We start from the raw sequence: 18,846 nt of genomic DNA on the forward strand, positions 1-18,846 counted from the left end.
CATGCATGCTCTCAGTTCCTGAAGAGCATTGCATCCCACTGCGCCCAGTCCTCAGTCTATACAGATCATCGCACCCATAAGTCTCAAGTCCCTGCACAGCATAAAATCAATTGCTGGTCATTGCATCTCAGAGTGGTAGGCCCCTGCAGAGCATCGCAGCCCACACTGCACCCTCAGTCTGTGCAGAGTACTGATGCCGACCCAGCACCAGCACACAGTGTGGCCCCCCAGCAGCTGCAGCGACCCCGGCACAACAACACACTCTGACTCCTCCCTCATCAGTCGGGTCACGTGGGCGTGACGTCATAAGATAAGAGCCTCTTTAGGCCAGTAGGAACTAGAAGGAGCTCTCCTCCTATCTGATAATGGCGTATAGCGCTGTCCCAGTGCTGGGCATGCCTGACAGACTGACAGCAGTGACAGCCTGCCCACAGTAGTCGGCCCGTCTCCTGCGCTGAGGGCTCGCACCTTCTCGGGCAGTCATGTTGGAGTCTGTGGTGGCAGATCTGCTGAACAGGTTCCTGGGGGATTACGTGGAGAATCTGGACAGGTCCCAGTTAAAGCTGGGGATCTGGGGGGGTAAGACGCATGTGCTGCTTCTGTCGTGTAGTGTGAATATAGACCATGTCGGCGCTAGTCTGCTGTTGTCCTATAGCTTATGTTCAGCCAGGTCTTGGGGTCCTGTGTGCAGGGACCTGACAGAATGCCTGTGGCATGGGGTTAATGGCTGACACATGGGGTTAATGGCTGGGCCATGCCAGAGGAACATTGCTGGAGGGCAGGAAAGTATGTGCTGTGACATGGCATATAGTTCCAGGGGTCATACATATGCCAGTACACCCTGTATATGTGCCGCGCAGTCCAGTATCAATGTTGGGCTCTGTTCACATCACGCCTGACGTATGCCTCAGACATATCCCACTGTGTAGTGTCAGAAATCTTCAGCCATCCAACTGTTTTTAAAACTACAACTCCCAGCATGCACAGTTGCTTGGCTGTTCCCAGAACTCACATAAAAGTGAATGGAGCATGCTGTAAAAAGACCACCTTTATTATTATATTTAGTGTAGCTAGAAATGACTGGGCCCCACAGCAAATTTTTGAATGGGGCCCCCATTCCTGTGGCTATTAAAGATCTCTCTCTCAGACCAGGCCCGGCAACTGTTCCATCCGTCTATACTGTCACTGTATATAATTTCATTGTGTAATACTGTTGAGGGGGCCCTGACAATTTTTTTTTAGTCCTCCTCCTCCTGGATGGGCCCATTCTGGGTCAGGGCCCCAAAGCAGCCGCTTCCTGTATAGCTACACCCCTAAGTATGTCTTCATTCATTGCGTCCAGAACTGAAGTAAATCTCCCCGATTGTTTACAGTCTGCCAGTGATTATGTGCCATACCAGCATGTGACCACTGCAGCCAATCAGAGGCTTCAGCAGTCATGTGCAGTGTGTTCTGGCGTGCCAGTACATTACATCATCACACGTAGCCTGCAAAGCTCATTAAAACTGCTTCACTAACATGGCATGCAGTTTTTGGCATGTGATTCTCAGATGGGTGCCCAAAGGCATCTTGTGAATATGCCCTTTGCCAATTTCACAAGTGCATATTCAGCCTGGGAAACCCGTGTGTCAGGGCTACATATCCCGGAATGAACACCGCTCCTCTGACGTAAACTCACAGCATCATAATTATTGACTCCTAAGGGCTCATTCACACGACCGTATGTTTGGTCCCCTTCCCCAAAAAATTGCAGATCGGATGCAGACCCATTCATTACAATGGGACAAAAAAAGTCCTATTTCTGTTTGTTTTCCGGACAAGGATAGGACGTTTGTATTGAAGTGAAAAAGAAAATGGCAGTATGCACACGGCCGGGTCTGTGTTTTGCAGATCCGCGATTTGCGGACCGCAAAAGACATATGTTTGTGTGCATGAGGCTTAAATCATTGCCTGACGTGAGCGGGGTTCAGGCTGGGATATACAGCTGTCGCACGGAGAGTGTTTTCTCATGTGATATTGCCCTTAAAGGGGTTCTCCGGGCTTAAAGAAAGTCACCAGATGTGTTCCTCAGCTGCTGGAACACTCAGGAACGCAGCGCAGAGGAGACGGTGGAATTGGGGGCCCGACAGAGGGGTAAGTACTGACCACACTATCTTCAGAATACTGCTGGATTTTTATTTTTTTAAAGCCTGGAGAACCCCTTTAAAAGCGCTATTCCTGTGGAGGCATAATATTAGGAAATGACTGTTTATGGGTCACCACAGGTTAACCTGCTCTCTGACACCTTATCCAGAGGGATTCCTTGAAGTCGCTTGAACCGGTTTAGTGAAGATCTTCCCCGAAGGAACTAAATGAGTTAAACAGTTTTTTATCAGTTGATAGGTGACAGGTTTGTATAGTGGATGCTGAGAAGTTAATATCCGGACAAGAGGCGCTTCTTAGAATTCCTCTAGCTTAGTAGTAATCTCGCTGTAGGGCAATATTCAAACCAGAACGTGCCAGTCTGTATGCCATCTGTTGGCATCTCCTTCAGATTATGTCCAAAGTACATTTTTGGGTTCAAGAGGCACAGCTGTACAGGAGAATAACCGCAGCTTCCTAATAGCTCCCCCCCCCCCCACTAAGGCTAAAAAGAATATCAAAAACTGTCAGCGTTCAAAGACCCTTATTAAAATCTATTCTTAGGCCTCACGCACATGACCGTTGTTTTAGTCCGCGTCCGATCCACATTTTTTAAGGGGCAGATGCAGACTTCAGTGGGGCCGCAAAAGTTGCGACCAGCACACCCTGCGCTGTCTACATCCGTATGTCCATTCTGTGGCCCTGCAAGCAGATATAGCACATGCTGTTCTTATCCCTAATCCGTATTACGGACAATGATAGGACAGTTCTATAGAAGGCAGGATGTTCCGTTCTGCAGAATGCACGCTGCCGATATTCGTGTTTTGCAGCTCCACATCAGCTATTGTGAGCCAAAACCAGTAATGTACAGTCCCCAATGCACGGGCACCATCCATGTGGCTGTCGCAATGGATCCAGACCCATTCAACTTGAATGGGATAGTGATTCGTCTGCACCAAAAAAATAAAAATAGTACATAGTTCTATTTATTTTTTTATTTTTTGTGGTGCGGAGACGTGGACAGAAACTTCCGTGCTTCTGTGTGTTTCCGTGCCTCTGCTCACTGACCAAATAACTGAAGTGTAAACTTGGCTTAATCTTAAAAAGTTGCAAAAGCCCTCTTTTACAGATTCTTTAAGCCAGAATTCTGAACTGCAGGACTTGATAAATTCCCGCTTTGTTTTTTATGCCAAATGGTTTTTATGTTAAAAACGTAATACTTTTGGGTCTTTTTTTCTATTTGAAATGGTTTTCTCAAACTATCTGCACACCTAGCAGTAGTGACCCGCACATGCAGTTTAACGTCATACTGCAATGCTTTTAACTTGAGAAACGCACAGAGAAGCAAAATCGCCAAAAAAATACACTAAAGGCTACATGTACACGACCACTGTGTGTTTTGCGGTCCGCAAATTGCGGCATGGCGCGGACAGCCATTAATATAACTGCCTATTCTTGTCCGCAAAACAGACAAGAATAGGACAGGATATATTATATATAATATATTTTTTTTTATTAAATTTTTTTGTGGACCACGGAACGGAGCAACTGATGCGGACAGCACATGGAGTGCTGTCCGCATATTTTGAGGCCCCATTTAAGTGAATGTGTCCGCATCCAAGCCGCAAATACTGCGGCTCGGATGCGGACCAAAACAATGGTCGTGTGCATGAGGCCAAAGAGTGTCAGAATTCAGCTAGGAGCTACAGGCACCCATAGGCCTCTTGCACACCACCGTGTGTCCCCCATGGCCGTATTGCAGCCCACATACAACGGGTCCGCAATAAACGGCACACCGGCCGTGTGCATTCTGCATCATGGATGCGGACTCCTTCACTATCTTCACAAACCTTGAGATACGGACTGGATCCCCACGGAAGCACGCGCAGTTTGTGGTTCGCAGCACGTTCGTGTGCAAGAGGCCTTAGGCTGTGTCTGCATATTATGGCCATTTACTTATTTGCAAAATCCATCTGATGGTTAAGGTCACGTTTAACTGGGACTTAAACGCTATGGACGAAATGATTCTTACTTATGTACGTGGTTGGCCTTAGGTTAAAAATGTTGTGTTTCAGGCTGCAATTTTCATTCCTTCAATGATATTCAGTTTGCAACCTGCTCATAGTTTAAGAGTTTTCTGTCTGTGTGCCCAGGATGCTGCTGCCTTCACTAGCTCTCCTGTATCATTCACAGCTTGATTTATATACAGACTTTTTATTCAATTTACTAATGCAGACGTGTGATCTCCTTTCCCTCCCCTGCTGTGGACTCTTTCCTTCCTCCCTGTGTGATCCCATTGAGGAGTCCACCAGTCACCAGAGCAGTGGTCCTGAGCCCTTGTGACAGAGGAGATGTAATGGTGGTCACACATGCCCCCTGTTCTACACAAAGCCTGGAATTGACAGAGATAGGTGAGTGCAGGCTCAGTTGTCTGTCAGCCCCAGCGACATAGATCATTCTAGTGATCCGGCTCCAGGGCTCATCCATATATTGATGATAGATGCTAAATATTTTTTTGTGGACTAGACCCTTCAATATACGCATTACCAAAACAAGTGCCTAAATATAAAAATGTTTAAGATCCAGACTGCATTAATAGCTTTTACTAATGCAAATCTGTTTATTCCATTAGCCCGATCTGTAACGTTGTTGCACAGACTTTGCAGCAAAATAGTAAGATTTTTATTTTTTTTAATGAAAGCAAGTTAGAAAGTTTAGAATGTTACTTAGTTTTGCATTTAGGTAGCAAAGTGACATACTGTACACAGCAAGTGGGCATGATCTTGCCAACTGACCACTAGGATTAATAGGTAATCTTTACATAAGATTACCTACCATATTTTCTGTCAGGATCAGATCCACATTTTTTTGTGGCTCGGATGCGGATCCATTCATTTCAGTTCAGCAAAAAAAAAACATGTCCTATTGTCCATTTTACAGACAAGAATAGGGATTTTTATTTGCATAAGTCATGATGTGCGGAACGGGAAAATGTGGCATTTACATGGCCGGTATCTGTGTTTTGCGGAGTTGCGATTTGTGGACCACAAAACGGATACAGTCGTGTGCATGAGCCTTAATAGTGTAATGTAATAACATAACTGGGAAACCTTGACCATAAAGGTTTGTTACTTTCAGTTTCAAGCTCTCGCATGGCATTGCCTTCTGAATGCTTTCCACAAATGGGTGGAGCACTCCACTAAGTCCGTGTACATTTTTGGCGGGTCGGATGCGGACCCATGAACTTCAGTGGGGCCACAAAAGATGCGCATGTCCGTTCTGTGGCCCCACAAAAAATAGAACATGTCCTATACTTGTCTGTTTTACGGAGAAGGATAGGACAGTTCTATAGACTGCAGGATGCTCCGTTCTGCAAAATGTGGAACACACACGGTCGGTATCTGTGTTTTGCAGATCCGCTCTTTGTGGACCGCATAAAAAAAAAAAACTGTTACGGCCGTGTGCATGAGCCCTTACTAATATGCCAATTCATCACCAAGACTTGCGTTTTAGGGCTCATGCACACAACCGTGCCATGTTTTGCGGTCCGACCATGTGCGTTCCGCAATTTGCAGAACGGAACAAGCCGCCCATAATAGAAATGCCTATTCTTGTCCGCAAAACGGGACATGTTCTATTGTGTTTTTGTTTTTGCGGGGCCACGGAACGGAGCAACGGATGCGGACAGCATACTGAGTGCTGTCAGCCTGTTTTGCGTCCCCATTGAAGTGAATAGGTCCGCAACTGAGCCGCAAAAAAATATGGCTCGGATGGGGACCCAATCAACGTTTAGGTGCATGAGCCCTTATATGTGGAATTTGGAGGATGTAAAGCGTGGGGGGATTTATTTCTTTTTCGGACTGTATGGTCCTAATACAAAGGACCATACAGTATATTTCACCCTGCCATAGCAATGCCCTATTCATTGTAGAGTAATACTTTTCTAGTGATAATTCCTGATGTTTAAAAAAATAATCCCCCCCCCACAAAGTGTGATTGCATTTCACATTTAGACGAAATTGGATATGACACCTGCAACTGAATTGTCAGCCATAAAGCCTTGGATATTCTGAACATCCCCTGAGGCATGGTGAAAAAATGCATTCCTTCACTCCTATTATCCTCTTACTACAGCCTATTATCACGTGTGCTGAACGGCGGTCCGTCACATGGCTCATCACATGTCCGCTGCGGGTTTTGTTGCAGAAAGTTCCACAACTGAAAATCGGTTCCATTCACCTGAATGGGGCTTGCAACCCTATTCGAATGATTTAACTGACATTGCAGAATATGTGCGGTTGTTCTGCGCGGAGAAACCGCAAGGTGTATGAGATTACACAAATCTCATGGACGCTTTGCAGATTTTGTCTGTGCGGAAACCGACTGGCCACACGGAATTCAGAATAAATGGCACGTCAATTATGTTCTTATAGCTCCATTATATGTGCTGGTGTCAGCTTTTTGACTTATTGGGGTTGTGTTAGTTTTTCAATCAGCAGGATATTAATGTACGTACAGTATAGGGATAATGAAGATTACTTCTGATTCCATGTCATGGAGACAAGAAAACATTTATACACTGGGCAGATTTGCTAATCCCGTCTGATATTTAGACTAGGCAATGTAAAGTTACACCCTATTTATCGAAGTGTCTCGCGCTGCGTGATAAATATGGTGCATCGATAGTTACTTTTCGGTAAATCTTCACTGCCTATTGGTTGCCGTGCTTTGCAGAAAAAATTGGTGCATCCCGGTCTACACCCACTTTCTCATGAAACTCTGCCTCTTTAACTCTGTTTGGGCTCACGCACACGAGCATACTGCACCTGCCGCATGCACTCCGCTTGCAGATGCGGACCCGTTGACGTGAATGGGTTCCACGATTTGCAAAATACAGCCAAAGATGGAACATGTTTGATCTTTTTGCCGTGTGGAGGCACGGATCAGAAGCCCATGGAAGCGCTTCTTAGTACTTCCATAGTCTTTCAATCCGTACCTCCACTCCGCAAAAGATAATTGAGGCCCCTATCTTTGGTCGTATATGGTGCTCGCGGACCCATTGAAGTCAATGGGTCTGCATCCATGATACGGAGTGTACACGGCCAGTGTTGCGGTCTGCAATACCGACACTTGCGCTCGTGTGCATGAGCCCTTTTGTTGAGCGAGACATACAAAGTGTGTTAAACACATGTACCTCCGTTTTTGATGCAGGTTCTTGTGCATTTAGCTTGGTAAATACCCATGTCTGCAAAATTTTGTATGGATTTTAGACCCTTTCCTGAGCTGTTTTTAAAGTGGTTAGAAAAAACGATAGTAAAATGGGCACTACCAGGGTCATTTATGACAGGCGCTATGCCATTTTTTATTTTTTTGCGTAAAGTCCCAGGACCCAGTTTTGCAATATTTTTATTTTTTAAACACCAGGCCTGACATATTTACTATCGGTTATGCCTGGAAACAGCCGTAAAATGTCGTGTTTTTGTAAAGGATCCCCCTAATGTGCCCTTTTTTTGTTGTAAAATAACAAAGGGAGTCTGTCACCTAATCTGAGCGGTTTTGGACCGCTCAGATCAGGTTAAAGACTGTTTAACCCCCATTGCAATGGTACCTCCCTTGTCTGTGTCCTTCATCGAGATTGTGAAAAATACACTTTATAAACTTGCAAATGAGCTTCTGCAAGTGGCCAGGGGCGGCATTACTGCCGCAAGTGCCGAGGCCCCTCGGCGATGTACCCAGAAAACCACACCTCTTTCAGCCCTCTGGCCCGCCCTTTCCTATTATGTCGTCCTCTGCCTCCCAGATCTCCCACGTGCGCCGCTCCACTGTCACCACTAGTCATATTGCGCATGCGCCGGTGTTTGGGTACCGCTTGTCAGTTCTGCCGGCTGGATTTCATGCCAAAGACTGGCGTATGCGCAATATGACTAGCAGTTCCTTTGCCCATAATGGGCAGAGCAGTGCACATGTGCAGGCCAACCGTGGGGCGACGCACGCGCAAGATCAGGGAAGCACAGGAGGACGTGATTGTAGGAAAGAAGTGTGAATTCCTGCCCTGTATTCTGCTGTGCATATAATGTGTGTTGTCGCTTTTCTATAATAGAATGTCTCCATATAGCAGAGGTGCACAACCTGCAAAAAAAATGACAAGTGTTTGAATAATGTGCGCTAAATCACAAAAAAGGGACTGGTCATTTTAAGGGAACCTGTCACCAGGATTTAGTGCATAGAGCTGGGGACATGGGCTGCTAGATGACCGCTAGCACATCTGCAATACCCAGTCCCCATAGCTCTGTGTGCTTTTATTGTGTTAAAAAACCGTTTTGATCAATATGCAAATGAACCTGATGTGTCTCCTGTATCCGGAGATGAGTCCAGCGGAAAGGAGCCCAGCACCGCCCCGCGTCCTCCGAATCTCCACCTTGCTGGCTGACGTCACAGAGCTGGAGCACCGAAATCTCGCGATGCGCGAGCTAGCGCATGCGCAGTGTCGGCATCATGTTCATTCCATGTGCTGGCATCAGCACAGGGAACGAACTACGCATGCGCTAGCTCGCGCATCGCGAGATTTCGGCGCTCCAGCTCTGTGACGTCAGCCAGCAAGGTGGAGATTCGGAGGACGCGGGGCGGTGCTGGGCTCCTTTCCGCTGGACTCATCTCCGGACACAGGACACATATCAGGTTCATTTGCATATGTATCAAAACTGTTTTTTAACACAATAAAAGCACAGAGAGCTATGGGGACTGGGTATTGCAGATGTGCTAGCGGCCATCTAGCAGCCCATGTCCCCAGCTCTATACACAAAATCCTGGTGACAGGTTCCCTTTAAGGCCTTTTCAGGCCTGTTCATTAAAGGGTTAACCAATAAGTGCTTTCCCGGCTAGTGAGGCCTCATACACACGACCGTACCTTTTTTTTTCTTTTGGTCCGCAGGACACCAGCCATGTGTGTTCTGCATTTTGCAGAACGGAGTAACGGATGCGGACAGCACATGGAGTGCTGTCCGCATCTTTTGCGGCCCCGTTGAAGTGAATGGGTCCATATCCAAGCACCATCAAAAAATGCAGCTCGGATGTGGACTAAAACACCTATAACTGGGGGCAGGAGGAGGTAATAACCAGTGAGTGCGTCCTCTGCAGTGAAGGAAAGCACTCATTTGTGAATAGGAGGTTGGAAGGAAACATCGCCACTTAAAGGGGTTGCCTAGTTAAAAATAATTTTTAAGGAGTTCCTGCAGCATAGACCCCTGAAAGAAGATTCCTACTTTCCTGCTTCGTGCTGCTCTCACTGTCGCCATCTTCTGGTCCCGTAGCACCTCTCCAGCGAATGACTGACTTCAGCGGTAAAACGCAGCTTGTGGCCGCATCACCACTGAGGCCAGTCATTATTGGCTGGAGCAGTGGAAGCGACTATGCCCATATCGAAACGGATGTAAACAGCGCCAGAACCAGAAGATGGAGACAACTGTAGCAGGAAAGTATCTTCGGTTTCAGGCCTATGCTGCAGGATCGGGTTAAAACATTTTTTTTACCCGGAAATCTCTAAGCCCCTTTTACACGGCGCGATATTCAGGACAATTACTGGGGACAAGTGTTCATAGGAAAGCTCATTCCTGATATCTGGCGGTATAATCGTGCCGCTGATCAGCCGATAAACAAGGAATCACTCGTTTGTCGGCTGATCTGCATATATTATCAGGATGAAAGACGTACAATATCGTCAGCACATCTCACCGTGTAATCGGGTATCTGCCAACGATAATCGATAGAAGGGAATGAGGGAGGAATGACTGTGATAGTGATCATTCCTCCCCAGTCACTTTGCATTAACCTGTGTAATAGGCTGATGCAAACAAGCGCTAATTAACTTTTTTTTTTTTTTTTTTTTTTTTTTTTTGCGGCCCCTTGAAATAGTGCGTTGTGACAATGCGGCCCCCAAACCAAAAAAGATTGTGCACCCCTGCCATAGAGGGTGTAATCGGCACAGAAATCTGGAACTTGTATTAAACCTTTTTTTTTTTTTTTTTTTCTACAGCTGTTTGTTAGGCCTCATGCACACGAACGTTGTTTGTTTCCGTGTTTTTTATTTTTTGCGGATAGGATGCGGACCCATTAATTTCAATGGGTCCGCAAAATACGCGTCTGCTGTCCGCATCAGTATGTCCGTTCCATTGCCCCGCAAAAAATATAGTGCATGTTTTTTTTTCTTCTAGTTTGCGGACAAGGATGGGCATTATTACAATGGATCCCCCCCAAAAACGGATGCCATATGGAACGTCATCAGTTTTTTTGCGGACCGCAAAACACATACGGTCGTGTGCATGTAGCCTTACTCACTGTAGGTGTGTGTGGGTTTTTTTTTTTTTTTTTTTTGCTTTTTAAAAATGCAGCATGTTGTAGTTCTTGAGGTTTTCACATCCCCTTCTCTATAGGGGAAAAATACCATTACGAAAACACTAGGGGTCATTTTATGCTGGTCTTTGATGTTCCCTACACTGAGGATACCTTTAATTATTTTTACTATGACATTTATGACTTTATGAAATTTTAAAATTAAAATAATCATTTACGCCAGAAAACTGTTGTAAATGGCCCCAACCCCGTCCCCGCCACTTCCTAGTGTTGATGGCCTCAAGTTGCAATATTAGGCTGTATGCTTTTTTTTTTTTTTATTGCAGTAAACTGGCATAATGAGTCATAAATGTTTGCAAAAAATACCTGAAAAGATGGCAAAGAGCTGCAAAAATCACAGGTGGCAAAAAGAAAAAATCTGTAATTACGCAGCACCGCTGTTATAATGTACATGGCATGCACGTAAGGGTACTTTCACACTAGCGTTGTTAGAATCCGGCAGGCAGTTCCGGCAACGAAATTGCTTGCCGCATCCGTCAATCCGTATACAAACAGCTTGTTTTTCCGGATCCGATGAAATACCAGATCCGTCTCATCCGTAATAACTGATCCGCATGCGTAGACCCGGAAATTGCCGCATCGCCGGATCCAGTTTTCTGAACACTTGTTTCTGGATTCGGCATTAATACATCTCTATGGAAATGAATTCCGGATCCAGCAAGTGCGGTATTGTTCCGGGATTTTGTCCGGGAAAAAATACTGCAGCATGCTTTGGTATTTTGTCCGATCAAATACCGTACAAGGGATGAAACTGAAGACATCCTGATGCATACTGAACGGATTGCTTTCCATTCAGAATGCATTAGGACAAACTGATGCGTTTTTTTTCCCGGTATTGGGCCCATTTACTGGATTTAAATATCGGAAAAGAATAACGGTAGTGTGAAAGTAGTCTAAACATTGAAGAGGACGCAGCTGCAGCCCCATCACAGAGCTGATCAGCAGGGGAGTCAGACCCCCACTGATCTGCTATTAATGACTTTTCCAGAGGATAGGTCTTCAATATCATGAAACCAGAATGCTCCTTTAGGGTTCATGCACAGAACCTTACGTATTTTCTGGTCCGCAAAACACTGATAACGTGTGACATCTGTGTATTTTTGTTGTATTTTAATTTTATTTATTTTTTCTGACCATGGATCAGTAAAATAAATCATGGAGACATACACTACTTTGATCCGTGATGCGGACCAAGCACGCCCATAGAAGTCTATGGGTCCATGAAAATCATGGATGGCCGTGTTTTTTTTTTTTTTTTTTTTTTTTTTTACTGACGGCTGTTAGGAGATTCTTTTGGAAATTATTTTTCAGCTGAGCAAAGTCCGTGAATTACGGATGACACACAGATGGTAAAAACGGACACACGGACCAACCACTGATCCTTCACAGACATCTTCATTGATGAAACGCGTACGCTTTTTATAATGGATGTGTCAATGACACGGAAATGTGGATGAGGCCTAACAAGCTAGTAATTGTATCATGGTTTCTAATGGGCATTTGCTCTGGGACATTCAGAAAGAAGTCTCATGGGGTTATTTATTAGGACTAACCTTTTAGACGCCGTTCTTAATACTCCTGTGCTGGTGCCAGAGGGGCCTAGTTATGTAGAGGCGCCAACCTCTACATAACTTGGGGGCATCCATTGCTGGTGCCTAACAGATTTACACCAAAAAGTGGCATATATTGAATCATAAATAACCCCCTTTAATGGTTATTGCCTCACTTGTAACCCTTAGGCCTCTTTCACAGGGGGGTTGCAGGAACACGTGCGTTTTTTTAATTTTTTTTTAATGCGTTTTGCGCACTCGTGAGAAAAATCGCACATGTTTGGTACCCAAACCCGAACTTCTTCACAGAAGTTCGGGCTTGTGATCGGGGTTGTGTAGATTGTATTATTTTCCCTTATAACATGGTTATAAGGGAAAATAATAGCATTCTGAATACAGAATGCATAGTAAAATAGCGCTGGAGGGGTTAAAAAAATAAAATTAAAAAAATGTAACTCCCCTTAGTCCACTTGATCGCACAGCCCAGCATTTCCTTCTGTCTCCTTTGCTGAACAGGACCTGTGGTGACGTCACTCCGGTCATCACATGATCCATCACCATGGTAAAAGATCATGTGATGACCGGAGTGACGTCACCACAGGTCCTGTTCAGCAAAGGAGACAGACAAGATGCCGGCAGCGCGAGCAAGTGGATTAAGGGGAGTTAAAAAAAATAAAAAAAAAAAATAAATATATATATATATATATATATCTCTCTATCAATCAGTACAGACCAAAAGTTTGGACACACCTTCTAATTCGAAGAGTTTTCTTTTATTTTCATGACTATGAAGGCATCAAAACTATGAATTAACACATGTAGAATTTTATACATAACAAACAAGTGTGAAACAACTGAAAATATGTCATATTCTAGGTTCTTCAAAGTAGTCACCTTTTGCTTTGATTACTGCTTTGCACACTCTTGGCATTCTCTTGATGAGCTTCAAGAGGTAGTCCCCTGAAATGGTCTTCCAACAGTCTTGAAGGAGTTCCCAGAGATGCTTAGCACTTGTTGGCCCTTTTGCCTTCACTCTGCGGTCCAGCTCACCCCAAACCATCTCGATTGGGTTCAAGTCCGGTGACTGTGGAGGCCAGGTCATCTGGCGCAGCACCCCATCGCTCTCCTTCATGGTCAAATAGCCCTTACTTTCAAAGTTTTCCCAATTTTTCGGCTGACTGACTGACCTTCATTTCTTAAAGTAATGATGGCCACTAGTTTTTCTTTACTTAGCTGCTTTTTTTCTTGCCATAATACAAATTCTAACAGTCTATTCAGTAGGACTATCAGCTGTGTATCCACCTGACTTCTCCTCAACGCCACTGATGGTCCCAACCCCATTTATAAGGCAAGAAATCCCACTTATTAAACCTGACAGGGCACACCTGTGAAGTGAAAACCATTTCAGGTGACTACCTCTTGAAGCTCATCAAGAGAATGCCAAGAGTGTGCAAAGCCGTAATCAAAGCAAAAGGTGGCTACTTTGAAGAACCTAGAATATGACATATTTTCAGTTGTTTCACACTTGTTTGTTATGTATATAATTCCACATGTGTTAATTCATAGTTTTGATGCCTTCAGTGTTAATCTACAATTTTCATAGTCATGAAAATAAAGAAAACTCTTTGAATGAGAAGGTGTGTCCAAACTTTTGGTCTGTACTGTGTGTATATATATATATATATATATATATATTTTTTTTTTAACCCCTCCAGCGCTATTTCAGTATGCATTCTGTATTCAGAATGCTATTATTTTCCCTTTATAACCATGTTATAAGGGGAAATAATAATGATCGGGTCTCCATCCCGATCGTCTCCTAGCAACCGTGCGTGAAAATCGCACCGCATCCGCACTTGCTTGCGATTTTCACGCACCCCTATTCACTTCTATGGGGCCTGCGTTGCGTGAAAAACGCACAATATAGAGCATGCTGCGATTTTCACTCAACGCACAAGTGATGTGTGAAAATCACCGCTCATGTGAACAGCCCCATAGAAATGAATGGGTCGGTATTCAGTGCGGGTGCAATGCGTTCAACTCGCGCATCGCATCCGCGCAGAATACTCGCCCGTGTGAAAGGGGCCTTAAAGGGAACCTTTATTCATTGACTGGGTGGGAACCCTACTTTCAGCACTAAAGCAGAGTGCAACAAGGTCTAACTACTTCAAGGGAACCTGTTGCCATGAAAATGCAATGTAAGCTCTGTATCCACAATCCTAGAGGGAAGGCTGTCCATCACTGATAGGACCACCTCCTTGAGTTCAAAGCCCAGAATGAAAGCTGATAAATGGATAAATTACAAGTTTTACTGAACTATTTCTTATAAAACTATACATTAATCTGCTCCGCTCCTCCTGCTCTATACCATGGTGTCGGTAGCTTACATTGCGTTTTCCTGGCGACAGGTTCCCTTTAACAATCTGCATATCATTGCTCATTATTGGCATGTAACTATTCATAATATATGTAGTGTGTAGAAATGTACAGACTGCATGAATACAGTAGTTATTTTTATTTTTTTTATCTAAGGTCTCATGTCCAAAGCCGTGTCAGTACTTCAGTCCCCACGATAAAGCTACCTTCCATGTGCATTCTGGATTTTTCTCACTCCTACCAATAGAAAGGGCTGTTCTTTTCTGCAATATGGACACGAATAGGATATGGTTTAAAATTTACAGAATGGTTAGTTGGATCCACCAAAAAATATGGGTGTGTGTGCATGGTCCCAGGAAAATGAATGGGTCAGTGTACTATTTGCAGAAAATGTGGATAGAACTTGTTTGAAAAATGAAGATTTTATTTTTTCCCCCGCATGGCTTCAGGAGGCATATAGTTGGGGTTCAGTCTTGCTCGGCTGTCTCCCTAATGTCTCTGCATTAAAGGGTCACTGAGTTTCCAGGAGACTGGCTCAATAGACATCTATGGGCCTCTGCAGCAAGAAGAGAGTGCGATGTGTGAGCGTTTTCTCTCTCCTCCTAGTGATCTGTGAGGGTCTCAGCAATCAAAACTTTCATGTCTCTATGTGATATAAATTTTTGGATTTTCATTTTTTTTAACTCATTGACCCTTTTTAATTTTATCCATTTTATATACAGTAGATTCTGCAGCACTGTACAGGGATTGTCCTCACTCACATCTGTCCCAGTCCCCAATGTGGAGAGAGGCAGCAGCTTTATCAGTATCTTGCTTGAAAATAAAAGGATTGGCGTTAAATTAAGTGCACCCAATCCTTGTCTCGGGAGGCCTCCACACACATTAGATTGTCATCTGGTCCCGATGAAAACAGTGAGTTCAGCCAGCAAAAGCTTAATAAGTAACAAGGCCTTTACCCTACACTTACAGCTGCTTGCTCCCGAAAATCTCTTAGGCCTTATACCTCATGACCATATTTTTGGTCCTTGTCCGATCTACATTTTTGCGGATCACACATGGACCCATTCATTTCTATGGATCTGAGAAAAAAAAAAAAAAGGGACTGCATATGGTTGTCATCCAAGTGCTGTTCGGATTCGTGCGACTGGGTTGCGAATGATAGAACCTGTCTTATTCTTGTCTGTTTTGCAGACAAGAATAGGATATATTTATTTTTTATTTTATTACAGGGGGGTCCTCAAAATAAAGATACAGTCCATATGCATCCTGCAATTTTTGCGCAAAAAGGATGCGGTTGTGTGCAGGAGACTTTATTTAGACAGGGTTTGTTCAGTGATTGTGAGCCAAAACCAGGTGTGGCTCTAAACGCAGAACCGGTGTGTCGGCTCCACTCTTGATTTTGGCTTGCAATCACTGACCAAACACTGACTGTGCGAATAAGGGCTAATGCACACGACTGTAGTTTCAGTCCGCATCCAATCCGTATTTTTTGCAGATCGGATGCAGACCCATGTGCTGTCCGCATCAGCAAATCCGTTCTGTGGCAAAGGATAGGACATTTTTACAGTTTAAGTTTAAAAAAAAAAAAATGGTAGCATGGCATGCACTCGGCCGGGATTAGTGTTTTGTAGATCCGCGATATGCGGCCGTGTGCAGGAGCTGTAAGCCCTTAGGTCACTCTGCTGTTCTATACTAGGCCGTAGCTGAATGTATGTGGATGTCATTGAGGGGGGCCAGTGAAGAGATGCCAGGATTTGTGGCCTCCTGCACTATAGACGTAGACATGAAAGCCACATCTTCTTTTGGCCATGTCCATGTATTTCCAGGTTTGCTGCCCTTTGTACTTGTATGAGTTTGGTGGCTAATACGTTGCTGCTATAAATGTCCGCTTCTGTTCCCATATTGCTCTGCTGGGGAGTCAGACCTCCATGATTGTGGTCCTTACAGTACTTATAGAATTATAATCCAGAGGCCTCCTCGGGCAACAGAAAATGACTGAGCAGATTTATGGGAGAGGCCGGAAAGTAATCGCTTTGACTGTTAGGCACTTGAACGGTGTGTGATGAGGGCATGTTATGGTAGATTTGTTTCCCTTCAAACATACACTAGCAGGTTTTTTTTTTTTTTTTTTTTTAGCATTTTAACTGTGTGCGTGCATTAAAAAGCCTTGCGAAGTCTATAGAGAAAACAAACAGAAGTGCCGCTCCCAAGCCTTCGGGGGGGGGGGAATGCTGCAAACTAGTATCTAACGTTTTCCATTAGAGGAGCAGAACAAAAAAAAATAACAAGTACAGTATTCAGCACAGAACTGAATGGCACAATTCAGGACCCACTTTACTTGCTAGACAAAAAATGGAGCCTCTGAAACATGTGAACATTGCTCCTTTGTGCTTTTTCAGCAGTTTTGAGAATTGTCAAGACCAAGAGATGTGTCCAAGACACTCCAAATTAATTTAATATTGTACAAATTTTTTATTTTTTGTCATCACAAAACGTTGGTGCTATGAGGTATGTAAGCCATGGGGTGGTGTAAGGATAGGTGAAGTGTCTTATGGTAGGTACGTGTATTTTGAAAAGTGGGACCTTGACACTGCAGTTGGTCTGGTTCTGAATAAGGCTACATGCACACGAACGTTGTTTGTTTCTGTGTCTGTTACTTTTTTTGATTTCTCTTTGCGGATCTGCAATTTGCAGACCGCAAAACACATACGGTCGTGTGCATGTAGCCTAAAAGGGTTAAATTCGCAGCTAAAACCACAAACATAATTGACATGCTGCAAATTTGAAAATCTGCAAAATGTACGTGGGATTTGTGTAATTTCATACACTTTACTGGCACTGTACTATGCTGCGGTTTTTCCGCGCTGAAGAACAAAGCATAATCTGCAACGTGCGCAGGTACTCTAAAGGGGCTGTTTGGTATTAAACCAAAGGGTCTGTTTTTTTTTTTTTTTTTCCAATGCACAGCGCAACTTGCCCATTGTAGGTTATAGATACTAGGTTTCTGGAGACGGGACGTTGATCCAGGGATTTATTCTGATTGCCAGATTTGGAGTCGGAAAGGAATTGCACTTCGGCTTCAATGACTTAGCCAAGGCCGAGCCAATGTGAATTTCAGACGGCCCATAGACAAGGATAGATAAGACCGGCTCTTTAAAGGGGTTCCCCAGGAAGGGCATAAACATTACCTCCAGCAAGCCATCCTAGAATGTGACTAGGATGGTAAGGCTGAGTGGACACTTCAATTATTTGGTCAGTTATTTCCAACCAGGTGATGGTCAAAAACACAGAGCAGATCTGAGTAGGCTTTGGCTTACAATAACTGGTGTGAACTTGGCCTTACCTCTTCTTGTACAGCTGGTGAGGGGAACAGGGCCTTGTTACACTGCACTGCATTCACTGTCAGTGTGCTCAGTCTGATGGCAGATCTCATGTGTGATCACTCCATTACTAGCTCTTGTGGAGCAGGAAATCCGGCAATGCTCTATGACCTATATAGTGCGGCTTCCACTCTCATGCATTGCAGCAAGCTACAGAGAAAAAGTTCAGTGAGTGGTGAAAAAAAACAAACGTTGCAAATATAATAAAAAATAAACGACCTGTGCAAAAAAATTGCTACTGTTTGGTGACAGAAAACCAGCACATGGGGCTTTCCTTTCAGAGTATATTAGAAACTTGCAAAACTCAGTATTTATATACAGTGGACGGAGCTGTGTCTGGCAGTAACCAGCTCTGTTCACTACACAATGGATGGAGCTACTCCTGAGGAACTGGTTGGCGGGGCTGCAGTTGTCAGAACGGCACCAACCTGGTAAAATCCTGGAGAACACCTTTAGGCCTCATGCACACGACCGTTGTTTTGGTCCGAATCCGAGCCACAGTTTTTGCGGCTTGGATGCAGACCTATTCACTTCAATGGAGCCACAAAAGATGCGGACAGCACTCCGTGTGCTGTCCGCATCCGTTGCTCCGTTCTGTGGTCCTCAAAAAAAATATAACATGTCCTATTCTTTTCCGTTTTGCGGACAAAAATAGGCAGTTATATCAATGGCTGTCCGTGCCGTTCCGCAAATTGTGGAACGCACACTGATGCCATCCGTGGTTTTTTTGTTTTGTTTTTTTTTGCAGACCGCAAAACACACAATGGTCGTGTGCTTGAGGCCTTATGCTTCAGTCACACGTTCGGTCAGTGATTTCCATCAGTGATTTTGAGCCAAAACCAGGTGCGGCTCTAAACACAGAGCAGGTGCAGATCTTTCCCTTATACCTTATGTCTGTGGAGGCTCCAATCCTGGATAATGGCTCGTGCACACAAATGTATTTTTGTCCGCATCCGACCCACTTTTTTTGCAAGTCAGATGCAATTCACTTCAGTGGGGCCGCAAAAGAT

The 18,846-nt window shown here is 44.4% G+C and overlaps 1 protein-coding gene across 1 annotated transcript in view; it reads left to right on the top strand.

Moving 5' to 3' along the window:
* The first annotated feature begins 336 nt into the window (after positions 1 to 336).
* VPS13C (vacuolar protein sorting 13 homolog C) overlaps positions 337 to 18,846 on the top strand; it is a 352,162-nt gene continuing 333,652 nt past the window's right edge. Inside the window, exon 1 of the mRNA XM_040413678.1 lies at positions 337 to 579. Within this exon, the coding sequence (XP_040269612.1) occupies positions 483 to 579 (97 nt within the window). The 5' untranslated portion in view covers positions 337 to 482. The remainder of the gene's footprint in view (positions 580 to 18,846) is intronic.

The sequence above is a fragment of the Bufo bufo genome, chromosome 1, assembly GCF_905171765.1.
Source record: "Bufo bufo chromosome 1, aBufBuf1.1, whole genome shotgun sequence".
Classification (NCBI taxonomy): Eukaryota; Metazoa; Chordata; class Amphibia; order Anura; family Bufonidae; genus Bufo; species Bufo bufo.